This window comes from Haemaphysalis longicornis, unplaced genomic scaffold (genome assembly GCF_048455015.1).
Source record: "Haemaphysalis longicornis isolate Haplotype H1 unplaced genomic scaffold, Haemaphysalis longicornis Haplotype H1 scaffold_4, whole genome shotgun sequence".
Taxonomy (NCBI): Eukaryota; Metazoa; Arthropoda; class Arachnida; order Ixodida; family Ixodidae; genus Haemaphysalis; species Haemaphysalis longicornis.
In genome coordinates this window covers 26208825-26225942 of record NW_027526361.1, presented here as the reverse complement: position 1 = coordinate 26225942, position 17118 = coordinate 26208825, and the positions used below count along the sequence as shown (strand labels likewise).

Sequence of the window (17118 nt, the reverse complement as noted above, 5' to 3'; positions counted from 1 at the left end):
TGTGGCTGTGTGATGCATTCAGAGTGAGTTTTTAAGTCCCAGGCAGAGTAGCGATGCCGTGCTGCTCTGTACCGGGCTGTTTCAACGAGCTGAATAGTGGAAAGCACCTGCTTCACCTCCCGCTGCGAAAGAGCGACTGTGGCCTAGCATAACCAAAAGCCACTAGCAAAGCGTAGCTTATTTAATGGCTCTATCAAAGCCTAGAGCCACTAAATAAGCTATGCTAGCGTAATTGAGCATGACCCTGTCGCACCAACACGCTGTCTCGAAATCCTCAAAAAGTAAACACAGCTGTCATGGTTGCCAAGCGGCACCCGTACCAATGTCGGCCGCAATAGGGAGCAAAAAGTTGGCCACTCTGGCATTAGGCACAAAAATGGCTGCCGTCTTCTGTCATTGTTGTTACTCTCAAGCGTAGCTTATTTAGTGGCTCTAGTACAACCATTTCCCGTTCTCATGCTCTTAGCAGCGATCTGAAAATGACAACGCTGGAGGGCACTGAAGCTGTGTTTCCTGAAGGTACGGGTGACACCGTTGCAGGCTCTCCGCAGATTTGTGCCTGGACATGCTTGAAGAACTGAAAGAAGTTGCAGCACTGGTTGACGACGAGCTGGGAAGCTGCTACGTTCTCGTTGAAAGGACACTACTCCACTGGCGGTTTCGTTACTTGGAATTCAGGCTCGACGGGTACGACTTGCAAGTTTTTCATTTTTTTCTTCTTCTTTATGTTGCCACATTTTTAAGGCTGCAGATGTAATCTTGAACTGTTTTTATCTAATCTAACCCTTGTTCAGCGGTTGCTGCACTTAGTGAATGACTTGAGTTGCATTCTGGATGAACGTGGTACCTTTAGTAATGCTACCACAGTATGTTTACAAATAGTGTGCACACGCAGTGGACCCCCTTCATAAGCTTGCAATTTTCAGCCGCACTTAGTCGGTTGCTAACGATTCCGGTGGTGTTGCATTGCTCCTTGCAGGACATTTGAGGAGATCTCTCAAAGTGCCCTCAGTAGCGCCGAAGCTGTGGTGAAAACCGGAAGCCCGGGAAATGCGGCCATTGCCAGGCTCCTGCACACCTGCTGCCTGTTCTGGCTCTACATGCGCAAGGTCGACGTGCTGAGGGAGTTCGCAGCGGTCAGTACCGGCTCTTGTGCTTTCCCTACATGCCTGCTCGTGAAAGTTGCTTCTAGCACCTGGAGGCACTTTGTTTGTTGAGCTGCTAAAGGCTGTTCAGCAGGGTGTTGGAATGACATACCTGCCAGGTTTCCCGAATTACCTGGGAGATTTTCCCGGATTTTGATGGTTTTGTACGATTGCACGGTCGAAACAAAAATCTCCCGAATACACACCCGTGTTTGGCTAAACCTTTCTCCCAGTCTAGCCACATTGCGCTGGAGCTACCTGACAACCCAATCACATCCTACACCACTGGACATGGTAATAACTTATAAAGCATAGTTGGCAATGTGCGCAAGTTGAACTGGTCAGTACCATAGAAACGCTGAATGTGAGAGGCAGTTCAGCATGGTAAAGAAATTGCCCCCAGTTCCGAGCATCAAGTTATGGCACAATCCGAGCCCAGTCCCGTTCTTTTGGTGAAGTGTAGCAGGAACGAACATTGTTATCTCGACCAGTGGTGTAGCTCGTTAATAGTTTGGACGAAACAGTTCAGCTCCTACTCTGGTCTAACTAAATTAGAAATGCATTTAAATGTAAATTATTCCATTCTGTTGCTACTAATTTTTCTATCCCTCTTGCTCCTCCCCCCCGGGCGGATCCCCCTAATGCCATCTCGGCGAACCTGGCAGGTATGGAACGAAATGAAAACTGAAAACACAAAAAAAAAAACGATATTTTTGGCCGGAGTGAGAACTTAACGCTATTTATAATTTTGTTCAGGAGTGAAACCAAAATGATTTTGTTTCGGTTTTCGGTTTGAGTGGCAAGTTCAGGTATTTCAGGATTCATTTCCATTTGCATGCAGCGAGGTGGGAGATCGCCGTCTATTTGCTGGCATAAAATTGTCTTTCGTCTTGCTGGCGCCTTCTCTCCTTTGGCAGGCTTGCTGCCTGCTTCCGTAGTCTGTGTCAATAGGCGCAGTGCTGAGCTCACCGCGTGATCACCGCGAGCATTTGGGGCTTCAGTAATGTTTTTATTTGTTTTTATTTATTAATGAAATACTGACTAGATTAGATAAAATTAGATAAGATAAAAACAGCCCTACGGTATTGTTGCCGTATATTCCAAAACTCGACATATGAATAAGGAAGAAAAAATACAATGTTTAGCGTAAGCACCAGCATACACGCCGCCTAGCAGCGACAACAGCAGATTGCAGCCGCACACTCGCTGGAAACAGCTGTTCACTGGATGCAGCAGTTCAGTGCTGCATATTAGAACAGGGCCATAGGTGCCCGGTTCTAATATGCACCACTGAGCGGCTGCACACATCCACACAGGCTGCAAGCACTGTGAATTTGAGGCTGGATCCCTGTGTGGTGTGAGTGCATTGGGCTGGTGGAGTGAGCCCCACGGATGACGCTGTCTTGTCCTGTGCACCTGCTTCAGAGGAACGTGGCAGAGGCAGCTGTTGATCCCTCAGAGATCAAGTGCGATGATCCCATTCTGAGCCAGGCCTTGGCTGAAGACAAGGACTACTCGTGCGATGCCAGCGAAAGCTACCGGCACATCAACGTCGGCTACGAGCTCTCCACCCAGAAACTCTTGGACCAGGTGAGGGTTTCCCCGACTCAGTCTACACGTGCCGTCCGATCCCTGGGCGGGCCTCAGATTGCTCCAAGAAAGTTTCAGCGTCGGAAGTTTTTCCGTTGTGGCCATAAGTGCGTAGGCGGCAGTTATTGGCAAATGACAAGCCCTGTGTGAATGGGCTGATGAAGTCTAAGGTTAGTGATTTTCAGAAAAAATACAAGCAGGACCTGCCATTCTCACATTTGTTGCCCGTAAAACATCAGTTTTAAGGTCTGCGACTGGTGCATTTGTAAATGCATGGTGTTGCACACAGAAGTGTATGTATGACCCTGGTAGGCATGCCTTGTTGCACGCACAGAAAGTAACAAGTGCCCACTGGGGGATTGGCCAAAGCTTTTAAAGCAGATAATGGACAAAAAACACCAATGGCAGGGGGCAGGAGGGGGGGTGGGGGGTGAATGGATCGTGAAATGCCTATTGAATAAACATGTCCAGTCAGTATTACAGTTCCAAACTACAATTACTTCAATTGAAGCTGAAATTTGTAGCACTTCTTGGCATCACTACCACTGCAAAATAAAAAAAGGCTTTTTTACCGGTGCCAACGTACTTGGTTTGTGGTTGGTTCCAGCTGAGGATACAGCTGTCTGCAGAAAAACTTGTGTACACAGGCTTGAATGCTAGCAAGCCTTGGAGTGCCGTCGTTGACACGGGTAGTCACCCAACGGCAGACTCAACCAGCACCAGACGGATGTGGCTCTCACAGTCGGTGCACACATGTAGACAGCAGCGAAGAGAAACAGCTTTCCAGTTTGAAACTAAAATTTCTGTTTTTATAAATGGAATCAAACCACTGGGGTTCCAAGGCCAACTTCAACTTTCCTCGCTTCTGTCACCCCTTTTATTTATTGTCTTCTTTGGAGGATTCACAAGCCATTAGGTCAGCCACTGTGTGAGTGTGGAAGGAAAAATATGCCACCGCCTCCCGGGTTGTTGCTTCATCCTTTTGCTCTCTCTCTCTCTCCTTCCAGATCCTCGAGCTGTGGTGTGCAGCCTTTCAGGGCCCTGCCTCTGAGTGGAGCCTTCCGTTTCGGGATCTTGTAGAGAGCTGGTTCTTTGAGCACGTCAAGGTGGTCGCCGAAGTCTATGCTTCATCCTTCAGGGTATGCTTATGCTTTAAATACAGTTAAAATTCGTTTCAACAAAATGGGCTATAACGAAATAATGGATGTAACAAGCAAATTGGAATATCTCTTGAAAGTACCCAGAGAAACCATTTGAAGTTTGGGCTTGAAAGGTAAGAACCAGGACAACTGGTTTTGCCTTTTAGGCCCAAAGTTCAAACGGTCGTGTTTTCTCTTACAGACCAGATAGGATGATGATGCTAGTCTTATTGCACTCCTTTATTTGTGCACAGTTCACAGGTACCTGTTCAGCTGCATCCCTCCAGCAGTTTAATTACAAAAGCTGTCACAAAATAAAATACAAAAGTTTTAATAAATTTGAATATTGTCGTTTTACGCAAAAACAAATTTTATATCTACAATCATAAAAAACCACATATGTTCCCGGTATTTTATAACTGTAAAAAATGTTTTTGATCAAAGACCCATGTGCCCCCTTGAAGAAAAAAGCAATGTAGGGACTAGAAGAGGCACCTGCTGCGATGAGCAAATCACGGAGAGCCACTGTGCTCTGATGATAAAGAATAGCTTTCAAAGTACCTCCAGGCATGAAGGAAAGAGTGGAAGCGTTTAGTGGCAGTGTTTCGGGGGAACTCTGAAGTAGCAGCATAGCATACCAGATGACCAGATGCAATGGGACAAGAGTCCATCAGACACTGTGCGCAAATGTTCTGGAGCTTCATTGCGTGGCCTCGTACACACCTGGCTTTGCGCTTTCCTTGAGCGCATGCGAAAACATACAGGCAGTCTTACAAGACATAGTAGCACTGAGGCACGGTACAGGATTGCTGCCTGACACCCCCGAAGCACCGCGTTTGCATGACTAGCACATTTGTCATTGTGTTCTGCTAGCCCTTCTTGCCGTTGCATCGCCCCCAGTGCTCGCTAGCAGTGGTGCCGTTTACAAACAAAAGCCTGTGCTGTGATCGTGGCACACGCCAGAGGTCCGAGTTGAAAAAACTTAAAGCTGTTCCACTCAATGTAAAAGCTGTCGGAAGTGCAGAGCAGCGATTCGCCGTAATGGGCTCTAGCGCTGCTATCCACTCACTGCTACCACCCAATGCAATTCAAATTTCCCGCCTTCGCAGTGCTTGCGCACCCCCTGCCTGAAACTGCGCCAGCGGGAGTTCTGTTCTTTTTGTGCTCACTTTTCCTCCCGCGTGTGCCGGCATTGCACTGCCACTTTTTTCGCTTACTATCGTAAAAACCAACCCAACGAGCGTTCCTAACTAAATGAATGCAGGGATGTCGGTTAATTACGTATATTTTGCCTCAAATGTACCCGCAGTTTTCTTTGCGCTAAAGAACGGGGAGATGTGTGACAGGCGCCAGCAGTTCACGAGTTTTGAACGGTTATGACTAAATTAACAGCTTGGCTTTCGAAGCCTGTGGGTTACGCTGCGATGACGGAACGCCGTGTGGCTCTACTTGGGTCCAGCGAGCAAGCTGCGACGACAAGGCGAGCCCCTAAAGTGCTCTGCTCTTCCTCCCCCGTCTGAGCAGTTCCTGGAGGAGGTGAAGGCGGTGACCCTGTGGCTGCGCGTGGCCCGGGAGCGGCGACTGCGGTCGGAGGAGGTGCTTGCGTCCTCCGTCCTCGTCCAGGCACTCACCAAGCTGGGGCTGGTGGATGCCGCGGCAGCAGTGGCCCAGCAGGCCCAGGCGGCCGCCTCCCAGCTGGACGAGGGCCTGCCCCGGCTGCGCTTTGTCCTGGCCCGGGCACACCTGCTCTACCACCAGGAAAAGGTGAGGGGCAAGCACAGCTCCGGTTGCAGTGGCTGCCAGAGGAGGCCGTGATACGGGATTGAGCATTTCCGTGCATGTGACTGCCGCTGCTGCTCTTACGAATACAGTGAACATAACAACAGTACCTTACACTGACCTTAAGTCACACATCAGACAACACCTTCGCAAAACATGGCAAGCACACTGGAATGAACAGACGGACAACAAACTAGACGTTATAAAGCCACTCTTGGGAGCATACACCACTGATGCACATAACAGAAGTTAGTTTAGTTATCTGCTCACGGGATCTCCAAGACCCCTGTGTAGCAGGTGTGGAGACGACCTATCCGTGATCCACGTACTTCAATGCAAAGCACTCAACACAATACGACACACACTTCACCCAACTTTACGGACAGCACATCCCACCACACCCAGCATTTTTCCTGTGTGATGTTTTGTGTAGAGCTTTTAACTATATAGCGGAAGTAAAATTTTTATACCTAATTTCCTTCCACGCACAATCACAAACTGGCCTTCTACACCAGCCATCCTTGTTGTCTTTCACTGATTTTACTTTTCTCCTCACCCATTTTAGTGTTAACCTCTTCATTTCTCATATATAACAACTGCTTTGGTGCTCTTTGCCCAAGCGGCCTTGCGCCACTAACATCGTCATCTTCTCCCCCAGTACTCGGAAGGCTTTGAGCTGCTGGCGGAGCTGCTCCAGCACCCCCTGGTGCAGAAGAGCAACAAGACTTCGCTGCTGTTCATGGCGGAGGTGAAGCTCCTGGTGTGCCGCTATGCGCTCCTGCCCAGGGCCATCAGCGGGTTGTTCCGCAGCAGCGAGGCCCTCCGCACGGACACCCCCATCACCTTGGCCCAGGAGGCGCTCAGGATCTCCCAGGGGGTCATGCGCCACTTCAGCGACACCGCCGGCACAGAGCCCTGTGAGCTGCCTCTCCCCCCTCTCTGCCCTGGCTGGCCCAGGTGACGGCGGCAGGTAGTGCCACAAACTTCTGGTTCCCTCTGCACCGCAGGGGACCCCGTTGCCGTGTGGACCCTGGAGCGAGTCCTGCTTGACTCGGCCGCTCTGCTGGGGCAGCTCTTCACCTGCGTTGGGGCAGCCAGGGAAGCCTACACCTTTCTCAAGGAGTACCTCCGCAAGGCCCAAGTGTTGGTCTCTGCAACCAGGTACGCGTACCCTCCTCTACCCGCCGCGGTGGCTCAGCAGTGGCGAAGGCATTGCACCACTGAGCACAAGGACACGGGTTCGATTCCTGGCCGTGGCAGCCGTTTTTCTGATGGAGGTGAAAAGCAAAAACGCCCGTGTGTTCGAGATTTTGGCGGAGATTAAAGATCCCCAAGTGGTCCAAATTAATCCGGAGCCCTCCACTATGGCGCGCCCTCATTGCCTGCGTTGCGTCGTCGCATTAAACCCTACATTCATTCAGTAATCTCCTCTGGGACATGCCTCTCACTGTCCGCCCACGTCATTTTCACTCGTGGACCATACCTGTGCTGACGTGAACAGAGAGAGTGAGTGGAAGGGTAGACCTTCACACTCTTGCTTCGGTCTCGTGGATGGTAGTAGCATCAGTTGCATTAGGTAACGGGGCCGTGCCAGCAACCCCTTCTGCCTGTACCCTTCAATGGTCGACACCTTGTGATGCCTTTGCCACTACCATCGTAAAATATTTGCCACTGCATGAGATGGGAATGTGGTCATCAACTCTTTTGTAGATCATCTGAGCACCTTCCGTGCCATGCTTGACTTGAATCTATCTTTCTGGGGGAAATCACAGCCCAACTCTGCAGACCCCACTCAGGGCAAATGGCTCTCCTTCCACATTGAAATGCTTTAAAATTGAGCCCATTTTTAATTTCCTTACAACCAGGGTGTCGAACCGGAACCGAACCGAACCGAATCGAAAATCGGAACCGAACCGGTATTTTTGCCGGAACTGAACCCGAACCAGAACTGAACCGAAAAAAGAAATAACGGTTACCGGTTCATGCCGAAACGGTTCGACCCTCTGTTGTTGATATTGCACAGTCAATGCAATTCAGGCCTTTTTTTCTTTCACGTACCATCAACTTCGTACTTGCTCGCGCACTTTCCCCTCCAGACAATTGAACAATATCACGCTCTATATAACAACAGGGGAAATGAATGAGCACCATTGTAGCAATGGTCTGTTGCTGCTGGAAGCGCGAGCGTAGTGCAAGCTGACCAAACGAAATGTCATTCTCGGCAGCTTGCAGGGGATATAAAACGACTTTGCTCTTCCCTAGCTGCGACTTCATTGGAGCAATCAGGCTGCAGGAGTGCTCCACTGCGCAACAGCGAAAGCTCACACCCGATGTGTGCAAACTTTTTGTATTTCATAATTTGTTTAAAAAGTCCGACACCTGCAAATTATTAATACTTGACAAGTGTGACCGCAGGAGCTGCTCAGTGGCTAAGCCGTTTGCCCAACTCACTACATTGCTTCTACTGCTACTTGTTCCGAAGGGGAGTACTGCTGTGGACGAATTAAAGAGCGTCTACCCAAAAAGTCCCATCTCATGCTCCGCGTGTCAAATTTCCCTTTCATTTTGTAACCGCATTATCTGTTATAAGATTCCGCAATGTAGCACACGGAATGATGGTAGGGGTTCAGGCGGTACGATGACATACTGATTGTAATGCACACTTTCGGTATCACAAAAGAAATTGCAGTGGTCAGAGCAATAATGCAGTGACTGAGCGTTAACTAAAGCTTACTTTTAACAGACGTGTGGCTAACACATTCGATAAGGTGACAGGTAACAAATTATTCAGGGGGACCAAATATTCTAATTCATCGGTAGTATTTATGTGCCTGTTGTAGGATTTTTCTGTTTTGTTACAAATATAAAAAAATGTGCGCCATTGGTATTAAGCACTGGTATTTGAACGTGACAGTACGCAGGATTAAATTTAGGGCTTAAAGGTTAGCGTGATGGGCGATTGCATAGCGACAATTGCGATTTCAACAAAAAAGGAAAGGACAGAAAATATATGCCACAGTCATATCTCTTGGCGGTGGCTTTATGAATAGTCGCTCGGACAACATAAAGTCTGAGCGAGAAAGAAGGTGGTAAATCGTCGCCGCTTCATATGTTTTTCTAATATCTTGTAATTGTTTAAAGTTTGCTTTGCGATTGCGCCACTGCCCTTGGGGAACAGGAGCATTTTGAATTTTTGTTTGTGTTTTGATTTGACGATCATTTTAAACTAGTTAATGTTTTTTTTTTTCTAATTTCAGTGATAATTCAACTCATCCGAACCGGTTCGCGAACCGGTTCAAGCTCGCGAACCGGTTCGGTATGTGATTTTGTCGAACCGGAACTGAACCGGAACGTACAACACCATAGGCTATCGGGCATGGAGTTCCGCTTATTTCAAACGTACCGCGAAAAGCTAAAAAACGGTGCCTAGCAGACAACTAATGCCATCTGGCTTATTTATTGAAAACTCCTTTTTTTATTTTATTTTATGATGTTTTGCTGACATTTCGCGTGCGGAGATGGCGCCAAGAGTGAAATTTGAACCCGCGATAGCGGCGAGTTGTGTGAAAATGGCGTCTGCTTCGCGGCGCACTCCGCAAAAGTGGACAGATGTGGCAGGGACATCGGCAGCTGCTGTGGCTGATTTTTTTTTTTACCCCAGCAGCAGTGATGACTAACAACATTGTGGATTCGTTAGATTTCATTTCTGCTGAAGCCACCATTGAAATGCCTCAGACTTCGACAGGTGCTGCCAGGGAGGTTCGTTTTTGACTTCACGCTGTAGTTTTAAAAAATATCTGCTTCCTATGGGACGACAGCGGTTTTACATTGGTGTGTAGGGTCTGGAAATGTACAGCAGGGATATTTTGCCAAATGCACCGCGCTGTAACGCGTTATCGCTTTCAAGATAGCCTGGCGCTTGTGTCAGATTAACGCTATGGAGCAATGCGCGACGCTTCTCAAGAGCACTGGATTCCACTGAAGTTATAAAGATTTTGTGTCGGAACACAAAGTATGTTTGGATGCATATTTTAGAGAGCCAGACTTACCCTCAAGTGGCTTCGAGGAGTGGCACAGCCGTCAGTTCCACTATATTGGCGGATCCCATGCCCGTGCTGAACCTTGTGCTGCACCCTAGTGCAAAAGGACAAAAACTTCAACAAAGTTCACTCATCTTTCAAGAGATGGCGCATCATGTATATGAAAAATGCGGGCGCATCGCAGAGAAAAAAACTCGAAATTTACCCTTTTAAACACCCATGTCGGGCTTGGCCCGACAACGGACTGCAATGGGCTAAATTGAATGATTTCTCAGTGAATAAAGTATCGTTTGTAGCCGGACATCTTTCTAATAAAACTTTCTAATAAAACAATCGTGTATTTTGTGTACGTGGCTCCTTTAAATCGCTAAAAATGTGGCGTTTTCACATCGTGGTTGCGCGTGATGTTAATGCCATTGCTGCATCCCGCATCTTCAAAGCGCCCATCACATAACGCAGGCGGCGCTTTACAATATCGGCGCCTAAAAAGCAAAAAAAGCAAAGAGGGTGTAGGTGTGTCTAGTACTCGATAGATGGCTTCAGCTCTCGAGGCGCACTCGGAAAGCGCCAAATTCGAATAGGAAAACATCAAAATTTGAACTTGAATGCGTCGATGAACTACTATTGATTTGAATAGGCGTGAGCAAGAAAGTGTTACTGGCTACATACGCCAGTAGGTAGGTTTTCCACCATAAGGCCCACACCATGCCTAAAGCAGGCACTGTGTAAAGAGTGAGTGGAAGGCAATGGGCAAATGAAAATGCAAGTTTACAAAATTGAATGGAACAGTGATGGGTAGAAAGGCCACAATCTCTAAAGCCTGTCTAAACAGACATATGCAGTTAGCTTCCATGGTTCTTTTCTGTCTAACTGCTCATCTTGATGTCGTGTGGAGGAAAGTGTTGAAAGTTCCCATCTAGGTTTGCATTTACGAGTTGGCCTAAAATAACTAGAAGGTAGCCTTTCATCAGACCAACCTCTCTTGTCTCTCCCTTTAACGCAGATGTGCCAGACTGGTTTTGCTTATTGCAAACTTGGATCTGCTATGCGAGAAGTTTAACGATGCCAAGCACAAGTTGTTTGGCGTGGAGTTCATGCTGCACCTGAGAAACTTCAGCCTGCCAGAACTGCTCCGTGCAGACGACCCCAAGACAGGTCTCCAAGACGATGACACAATTGCCGACGCCTGCCCCCTTGCACGGCGTGAGGTGGTGAGCCACTCTCTGGCAGTGCAGCTGTTCTGCAAGCGGGAGATGGGGCCCCACCTGACCCCATCTGTGCCCCGCCTGGACAAGGCGCACGACGCGAGTTGCTCCTGCGACCTGTGCCAGTTCTACGCCACGCGGCAGCTGTGGATAGAGTGCGACCTGTTCAAGTGTCTGCTGTACGTGACGGTCGGGGACGTGGGTGCGGCCATTGGCGGCCTGGAGTCCCTGCTGGTGCTGGTGGGGTCGCTGCAGCAGCGGCTGGCCCAGGAGGCCGCCCAGGTGGGCTCCTTTGTGCGGCACCAGCTGGGCCGCTCCCTGCACTGCAGCATCAACAAGAGCACGGGCATCTGGGGCGAGCTGCTGTGCCTCAAGGCCACCGTCATGCTGCGGCTGTCGGAGGCCCACCTGCAGCGTGGCAGCTACGCCTCCGCGCTGGACAGTGTCAACGAGGGCCTCCGGCTGGCCTCCATCAACGACTGCGGCAGCAGGGCCCAGTGGCAGCTGAACGCCCACCTGGCCCACCACAAGGTCCGCCTGCTGCTCACCACCTCCGCCAAGGGCACGCGCCGGCTGGGCGGCCGCGGCAACGGCACGCTCTGGCTCAGCAACGCCAGCGAGCATGCCGCCGCGGCATTCGGGGACCCCGCCGCCCTCTCTCCTCCCAGGCCGGCCCAGAAGCACACGGCCGCGCTCAAGGCCCCAAACGCCCCGAGGCCCCGCCGAGACACACCCCTGGACCTCTACGTGAAGAGCTTGAACAACGCCCGGCAGCCCACCGTTGTGGAAAAGAGCCGAGAGGACAAGGCCAAGTTCACCGTCTTTGACGAGAGCCAGCGCAGTGTTCCGAGAAGAGCACTTCGGACGAGAGCGGCGACTATGCAAGCCGATGGCGACGGACCGATGGCGGGCCGTGCAGAGAGGCCGCCAGAGGTTCTTCGGAAACCCAAAAAGCAGGTGACTTGGGCCTTCTTTCGTCTTATTGTTTTTTAAATGTTGCTGAGCGAGAACCAAATTTGAAAAGTGCATTAATCTTCTGTGTTCATACCCTTGTAGATGTGAAAACGGAAGAAGTTGAGAAAAGCATGTTCTCCCCACTCCTCCCAGCCTTTCCACCACAAGCTGTTAAACAGACACTGAAGTGATATGTGAACTTTGCGAGATTACTATCCCAAATTGTAGTCTGGAGTCTCTTGGCCATGTTTCAACCACACTCGTTGCGTTTGCACGACATTATTCAGTAGAAAAACAAATTTGAAAATGCTTTCCTCCTCTCTGCATCTTCCTTGCCAATTTTCTATGACTTTTCATTTGGCTTCAGAACAAGGTGACTTGGCTTAACTGCGCTACTGCACGGTCCCCCGACCCTCCTACAGAATCAATCGGCCCAGTGGCCGGTTGCCGGCGGGTAATCGCAATTCGTTCGCTCAGTGGAAACTTAGCCACAGCACGTTCGTGCCTGGAAGAATGTTAGTTCGTTAGAAGGCTGGAAGTTTGTTAGCAGGTCGCTCCACACAAGCACACATGCAATACTTCGCTGATTGGTATGCTAGTAGAAAAATCTAAAAGTCAGTGAAGACACTATGGAATTAAAATAAACCGAAACTTTTATCGTATAGCATAAAATTAGGATGCTTCGGAAAGCCTTCGGTGAGCTAGTACAGTGGTCAGCAGCACGACCAGGCATCTGCAAATGCTTTTCCATCTAAGGAATGCAGTCGCTAGACATGAGATAATGTGGGAATTTGGGGGACGCTTACTGCACAAGAAGGAATAGTAATCTAAGCTGCTTGAAATGCTAAAACTAAATAAAAAAGTAGACTGGCTATACATTACATACTCATATTTCCACCCCTGGCAGTGCTGGCTTATGGACGGGTGGTCTGGAGCACTAGGTATTGTTTTGCAAGTCACAGGTTCGAATCTCGAATAGTGGGTTTTTTTTTTAAGTGATTTATTAGTTTTTGGGCAGTGTTTCCTATGCTGGATTCAACATTTTTACGCTTTAATGCTCCTTGCTCCACGAGCGAGGTCACAGAACGCGTCCAGAGTGACACTGATGCGCTGGCGAGTCCTCATTGGCATGGTGTTGCCATAAGCACTGACTGCTTGCGGGCACAGTCCCGGTAATTATGCTTTTTGAATCTAAGCACCCCACCCCCCCCCCCCCCCACTTTATGATCTGGGAAAAAAAATGTGCTTAGAATCGAGTAAATATGGTAAATACTAGTTGATTGCCCGGATAAACGATGAACAGTGTGTTTTTTTTGAGCCAGTCTACGCAGTGCAAGCAAAAACAGAATCTTGAATAATTCACTTTAGTGTCCCTTTTAGCTGCCAACCCAAGGTTACATAGACGTTCCTGTCCTAGTACCCTGTGGCTCTTAAGTTGCAATGTATCTGTTGCAAGCCTAGCTGCAACCTAAATATGCATCACAGCATTCCCATTGCCATTGTGATCATGACCACGACCCACTCCGTATAAGAGGCCACCTCATTCATCACTAGCGCACTGAGCAGAACAAGAAGCAGCACTGCAATCCACACGATCATTGGAGCCTCTGTGAGAGACGAGTAGAGGAGTAGAATGACTCTCAAGTGAGGAGTAGAGTGACTCTTCTCCTCCTTGAAGAGCAGTTTTGCAATCCACCATGATTAGAGGGCAGTGACAGTATTGACCAGTGGGTGCACGTCTGGTCGTCGTGTTAGTGATGCAATTGTGACAAACTGCGCATGCTGTAGCGTATGCACCAGGGGCCCCCACACCCCTCGATCTTACCAATGCCTCCCCATATTTTTCTTTTTTTCCCCCATCAAGGTGCGGGCACAGAGGAAAGTTGCCAAGACCGACCTGGTCTCTGCCGACACCAGTGAGGATGCTGCTGCCAGTGCGCATGCTGCTGAGTCGCGGCCAGTTGACAGGGCGGCAGCTGCAGCCGCCAGGCTGGACACTATTGATGAGGAGGAGGCAGCTGCCTCAGTGGCACGATCGTCGCAGCAAGAGGCTCCCGAAAGCATTCCACATGTGCAGCAGGAGCAGGTGTTTCCTGAGGAACCTCTGGCAGCTTGCAAGCCCGAGGGTATGCATTGCATGCTTATGCTCCACCATTGCCATTGGTTCGTTTTTTAGTGATGCGTTGCTAATCAGAAGTCTCAGGTGTGCATTTTGATCCTGACTGAGGATTTATTCCATGCTTTGCATCGGTGAGGGCTTCTTCCACTCTTTGGGTCACGGCCTGCACGTGGAATGAGCACCTAGCAGTTTTCAGCAATGGAAGACGGATCCACATATGTCAGTGTAGTTGTTGGTATATTGAGCTTTCTTACCCTCCTTTGTGAGCATAAATGCTATTAAAAAAGGGAAGGTTTAGTTCGCTCATCTCGCTGAACTGAACAAGCTTCAGTTGCTGAGAATAAGAGAGAGAACAAACTTTATTTAGCAACTCGAGTCACAGCCGCGACGTTGTTCGGACAGTTGCTGAGGTGTGCGAAAACTACCTAGCAGATTGTGAGGTGCTCACTGTGTCCATTTCTGTTTCATTTCATTTCATTTCATTTCATTTATTAGTTCCTTAAGGGCCCGAAGGCAGCAGGGGGGGGCAAATGCATATAGGGAAGACAACAAAAAAGAAAGAAAAAAAAAACAAAAATAGTGACTGACATGCATCAGTCAGCACAATTAACAACAACAACAAAACAAAAAAAGCTGATCAGAGAAAACTAATACCAAATTACCAAATACACATGTTCAGTTATAGGACATAAAAGCACAGAAAAAGAAAAGACAAGCAAGAGCAATTGTGCAGTTTCCAACTATTAAGGATCTATATTATGAATCAGCATTGATGTTCGGAGTGTTGATAATGGTCGTCCAATTTTTTACGAAAAGATGCGCGGTCAGTGCATGATACTATATTGTCGGGTAGCGAATTCCAAAGGGTTATTGCATTGGGAAAGAATGAACTTGTGAATGCCGATGTTCGACCGGGTAAGTGTGCTATTGGCTGGGTGTGATTTAGGCGCGCTGACGTGCGGTGGGCTGGTTTTAACAATTCATGCCTGGATTTTTGATGATAGTAGGCCCCATGAAGGAGGCATAAACGTGCACATTTGGGTGCACATCATCGAGAGGCCGCATACTTTGGACTCCAATCACATGTCACTGTGCGCTTGTTTCAATGCAATATTTAGTGACGAGAAGACACTACGTTCTAATTTTTTTCCCTTTGCATTTCTGTACTGTGCCTTACCAAAAGCGCAGGGGTGGAACCGCTGCACCATTGAGTGCCAAACTTGTTTACCAGTGCCATCCTGCACCGAACTGTGCCAGTTGCGCCAAACTTGTTTATCAGCGCCGCCCTGCGCCGCAGAGCCCGAATTGAGCCGCGACATACGACCACCATGATGTGCCATGCCCAAAAACTTGGCTGAAACATCGTGTTTTTGGTTTCAATGTGGTTATGGTTTCAGTTTCATCAAGGTTATGAGCGGCTGTGGATGTTGCCTTTTACTTAGCTGTTACGCCGCAGGCACTATGCACCTTCTCCGCCTTCGCTTTGAATTTCTTTGTGTCGCATCTGCACGGTTTTAGTAACCGGTGCCGGCCGCCGTGCCACCGCTAATGGAAAATGACCAAAGTGAGTTGAGTTCTTTTGCGTCAAATCGCAAACATATAGAAAACAATCATATTCGCATGAAAGGTGTGGGCTAACGTTTGGGATAGCAGAAGACCCTGGCTAGCTTCACTAGAGAAAGTGCTACGCGCCGTACACCAGCCCGAGTGAAATCCAAAGACTCACTCACAGGTTCGAGTACTCGCATGCGGTAGACAGACACCGGCAATTCAAAGTGAGGCTTTATTGCCTGGCAGATAGATATACCAGACAACACGACTATCGCTTGCGGGGAGACAGTGGCTCCGTTCGCTCGCTCAAGCCGCGGGACCCAGACCTCGATATCTGTCATCTCAACTGCGGGAGCGGGGAAGGCATCCCTTGCAACTGGTCAGGACAGAATCTTTTAGCAGAGTCCTTTGGACCCAATTGGGTTCACCGTCATCTGAGCATTCAGAGTAGTCGCTACCGAGCCAACCAATTCCGACCAAATGGCCCAGTCGACTCCTGGCAGATTGCGCGCGCGTGGAAGAGGTCTTCTCCTGGTCAGGGAGAGGTCTTCGCACGGCCTGAGAGAGGGTGGGTGCAAAGGAAGGCGACATGTTGGTCCTCCTTGCCTCGTGCACACGCGCTCAAGGCGAGCCGTTTCAGCCCGTCGCATGGGGTCACGAAGAGGTCACGACTCACGTGACGCACCAGCTGCCCAAAATGGTGGCTCTCAGCTCGCCAAAACATGTGTGGATGAGGTGTAGGGAAACAAGGGTCCCCACAAAGATTGTAGTTTATTGGGAGGTGAACTGGAATTTAGTCTGTTTTTGGCGAGTGTATCGGCACGTGCTGAACAAACAGGGTCTTGGATGCTTTTCCGTCGCTTGTTAATTTGTTTCGCCTTTGTTGTAAGGTAATTGCTCATTTTTGCCTGTGGACTTTGGGGTTAGCCTTGCTTATGTGGAGGATGGTCAAACATTAATTATGCCTTCTAACACTCTCTCGTTACGTAGTCTACGGCGTACGTACGTCGACTCGAAATCCCGTGACGGGAGAAGACAAAGCTAAGTCCTGCTGCACATGCACTGAAACCGCTGTTAGAAAAAATGCAAGCAAACATCTTGTTTTACGGAATGCCGCTGTGAGTTTGTTTTACACTACCGTCTACCGGACACGAAGCGAGGCCTGTTATCTGATCCCCTTTGACTCTGCGTGTGAGGTTTACCCTTTGAATGGTGATAACGCGGCACACTCGCTGAGGCCGAAGGTATATGACTCTGCATATTGTCAATTTCTCGGTATAGTTCAAGAACTGCATTCCTGGTTCGGAGTAGGTTCTAGTGCACACTATAAGGCTTAGCTCTTTCGTTACCACGGGAAATTGACCAATTTTGAAGGGTCTAACAAAACATTTTTTGTGCTATACATATTGGTTAGGCACACATTGCTGTGACATAAAATGCAGATTATGCCACGCGCTTTCCAACGACACCAGCTTTAATAATGTTTTCCTTAATAATGACTGTGAAAAAAATTATCGAATTCGAAATTTTTGTCCAAGCGTTGAAGTAAATAAGAAAAAATTAAGTTGTGCATAATAAACCACCAGTAGTAGAAAA

General features: G+C 48.8%; 1 protein-coding gene across 4 annotated transcripts in view; it reads left to right on the top strand.

Annotated features, from left to right (window-relative positions):
- The window catches only part of Sse (extra spindle pole bodies like 1, separase), a 56425-nt gene that overhangs the window by 15903 nt on the left and 23404 nt on the right, over positions 1–17118 (top strand). For all 4 annotated transcript variants that reach the window (XM_077706190.1, XM_077706193.1, XM_077706192.1 and 1 more), the window contains exons 9-17: positions 541–687; positions 980–1136; positions 2571–2735; positions 3743–3874; positions 5399–5638; positions 6312–6570; positions 6661–6814; positions 10697–11855; positions 13717–13978. In XM_077706190.1, coding sequence (XP_077562316.1) covers positions 541–687; positions 980–1136; positions 2571–2735; positions 3743–3874; positions 5399–5638; positions 6312–6570; positions 6661–6814; positions 10697–11855; positions 13717–13978 — 2675 coding nt within the window. The remainder of the gene's footprint in view (positions 1–540; positions 688–979; positions 1137–2570; positions 2736–3742; positions 3875–5398; positions 5639–6311; positions 6571–6660; positions 6815–10696; positions 11856–13716; positions 13979–17118) is intronic.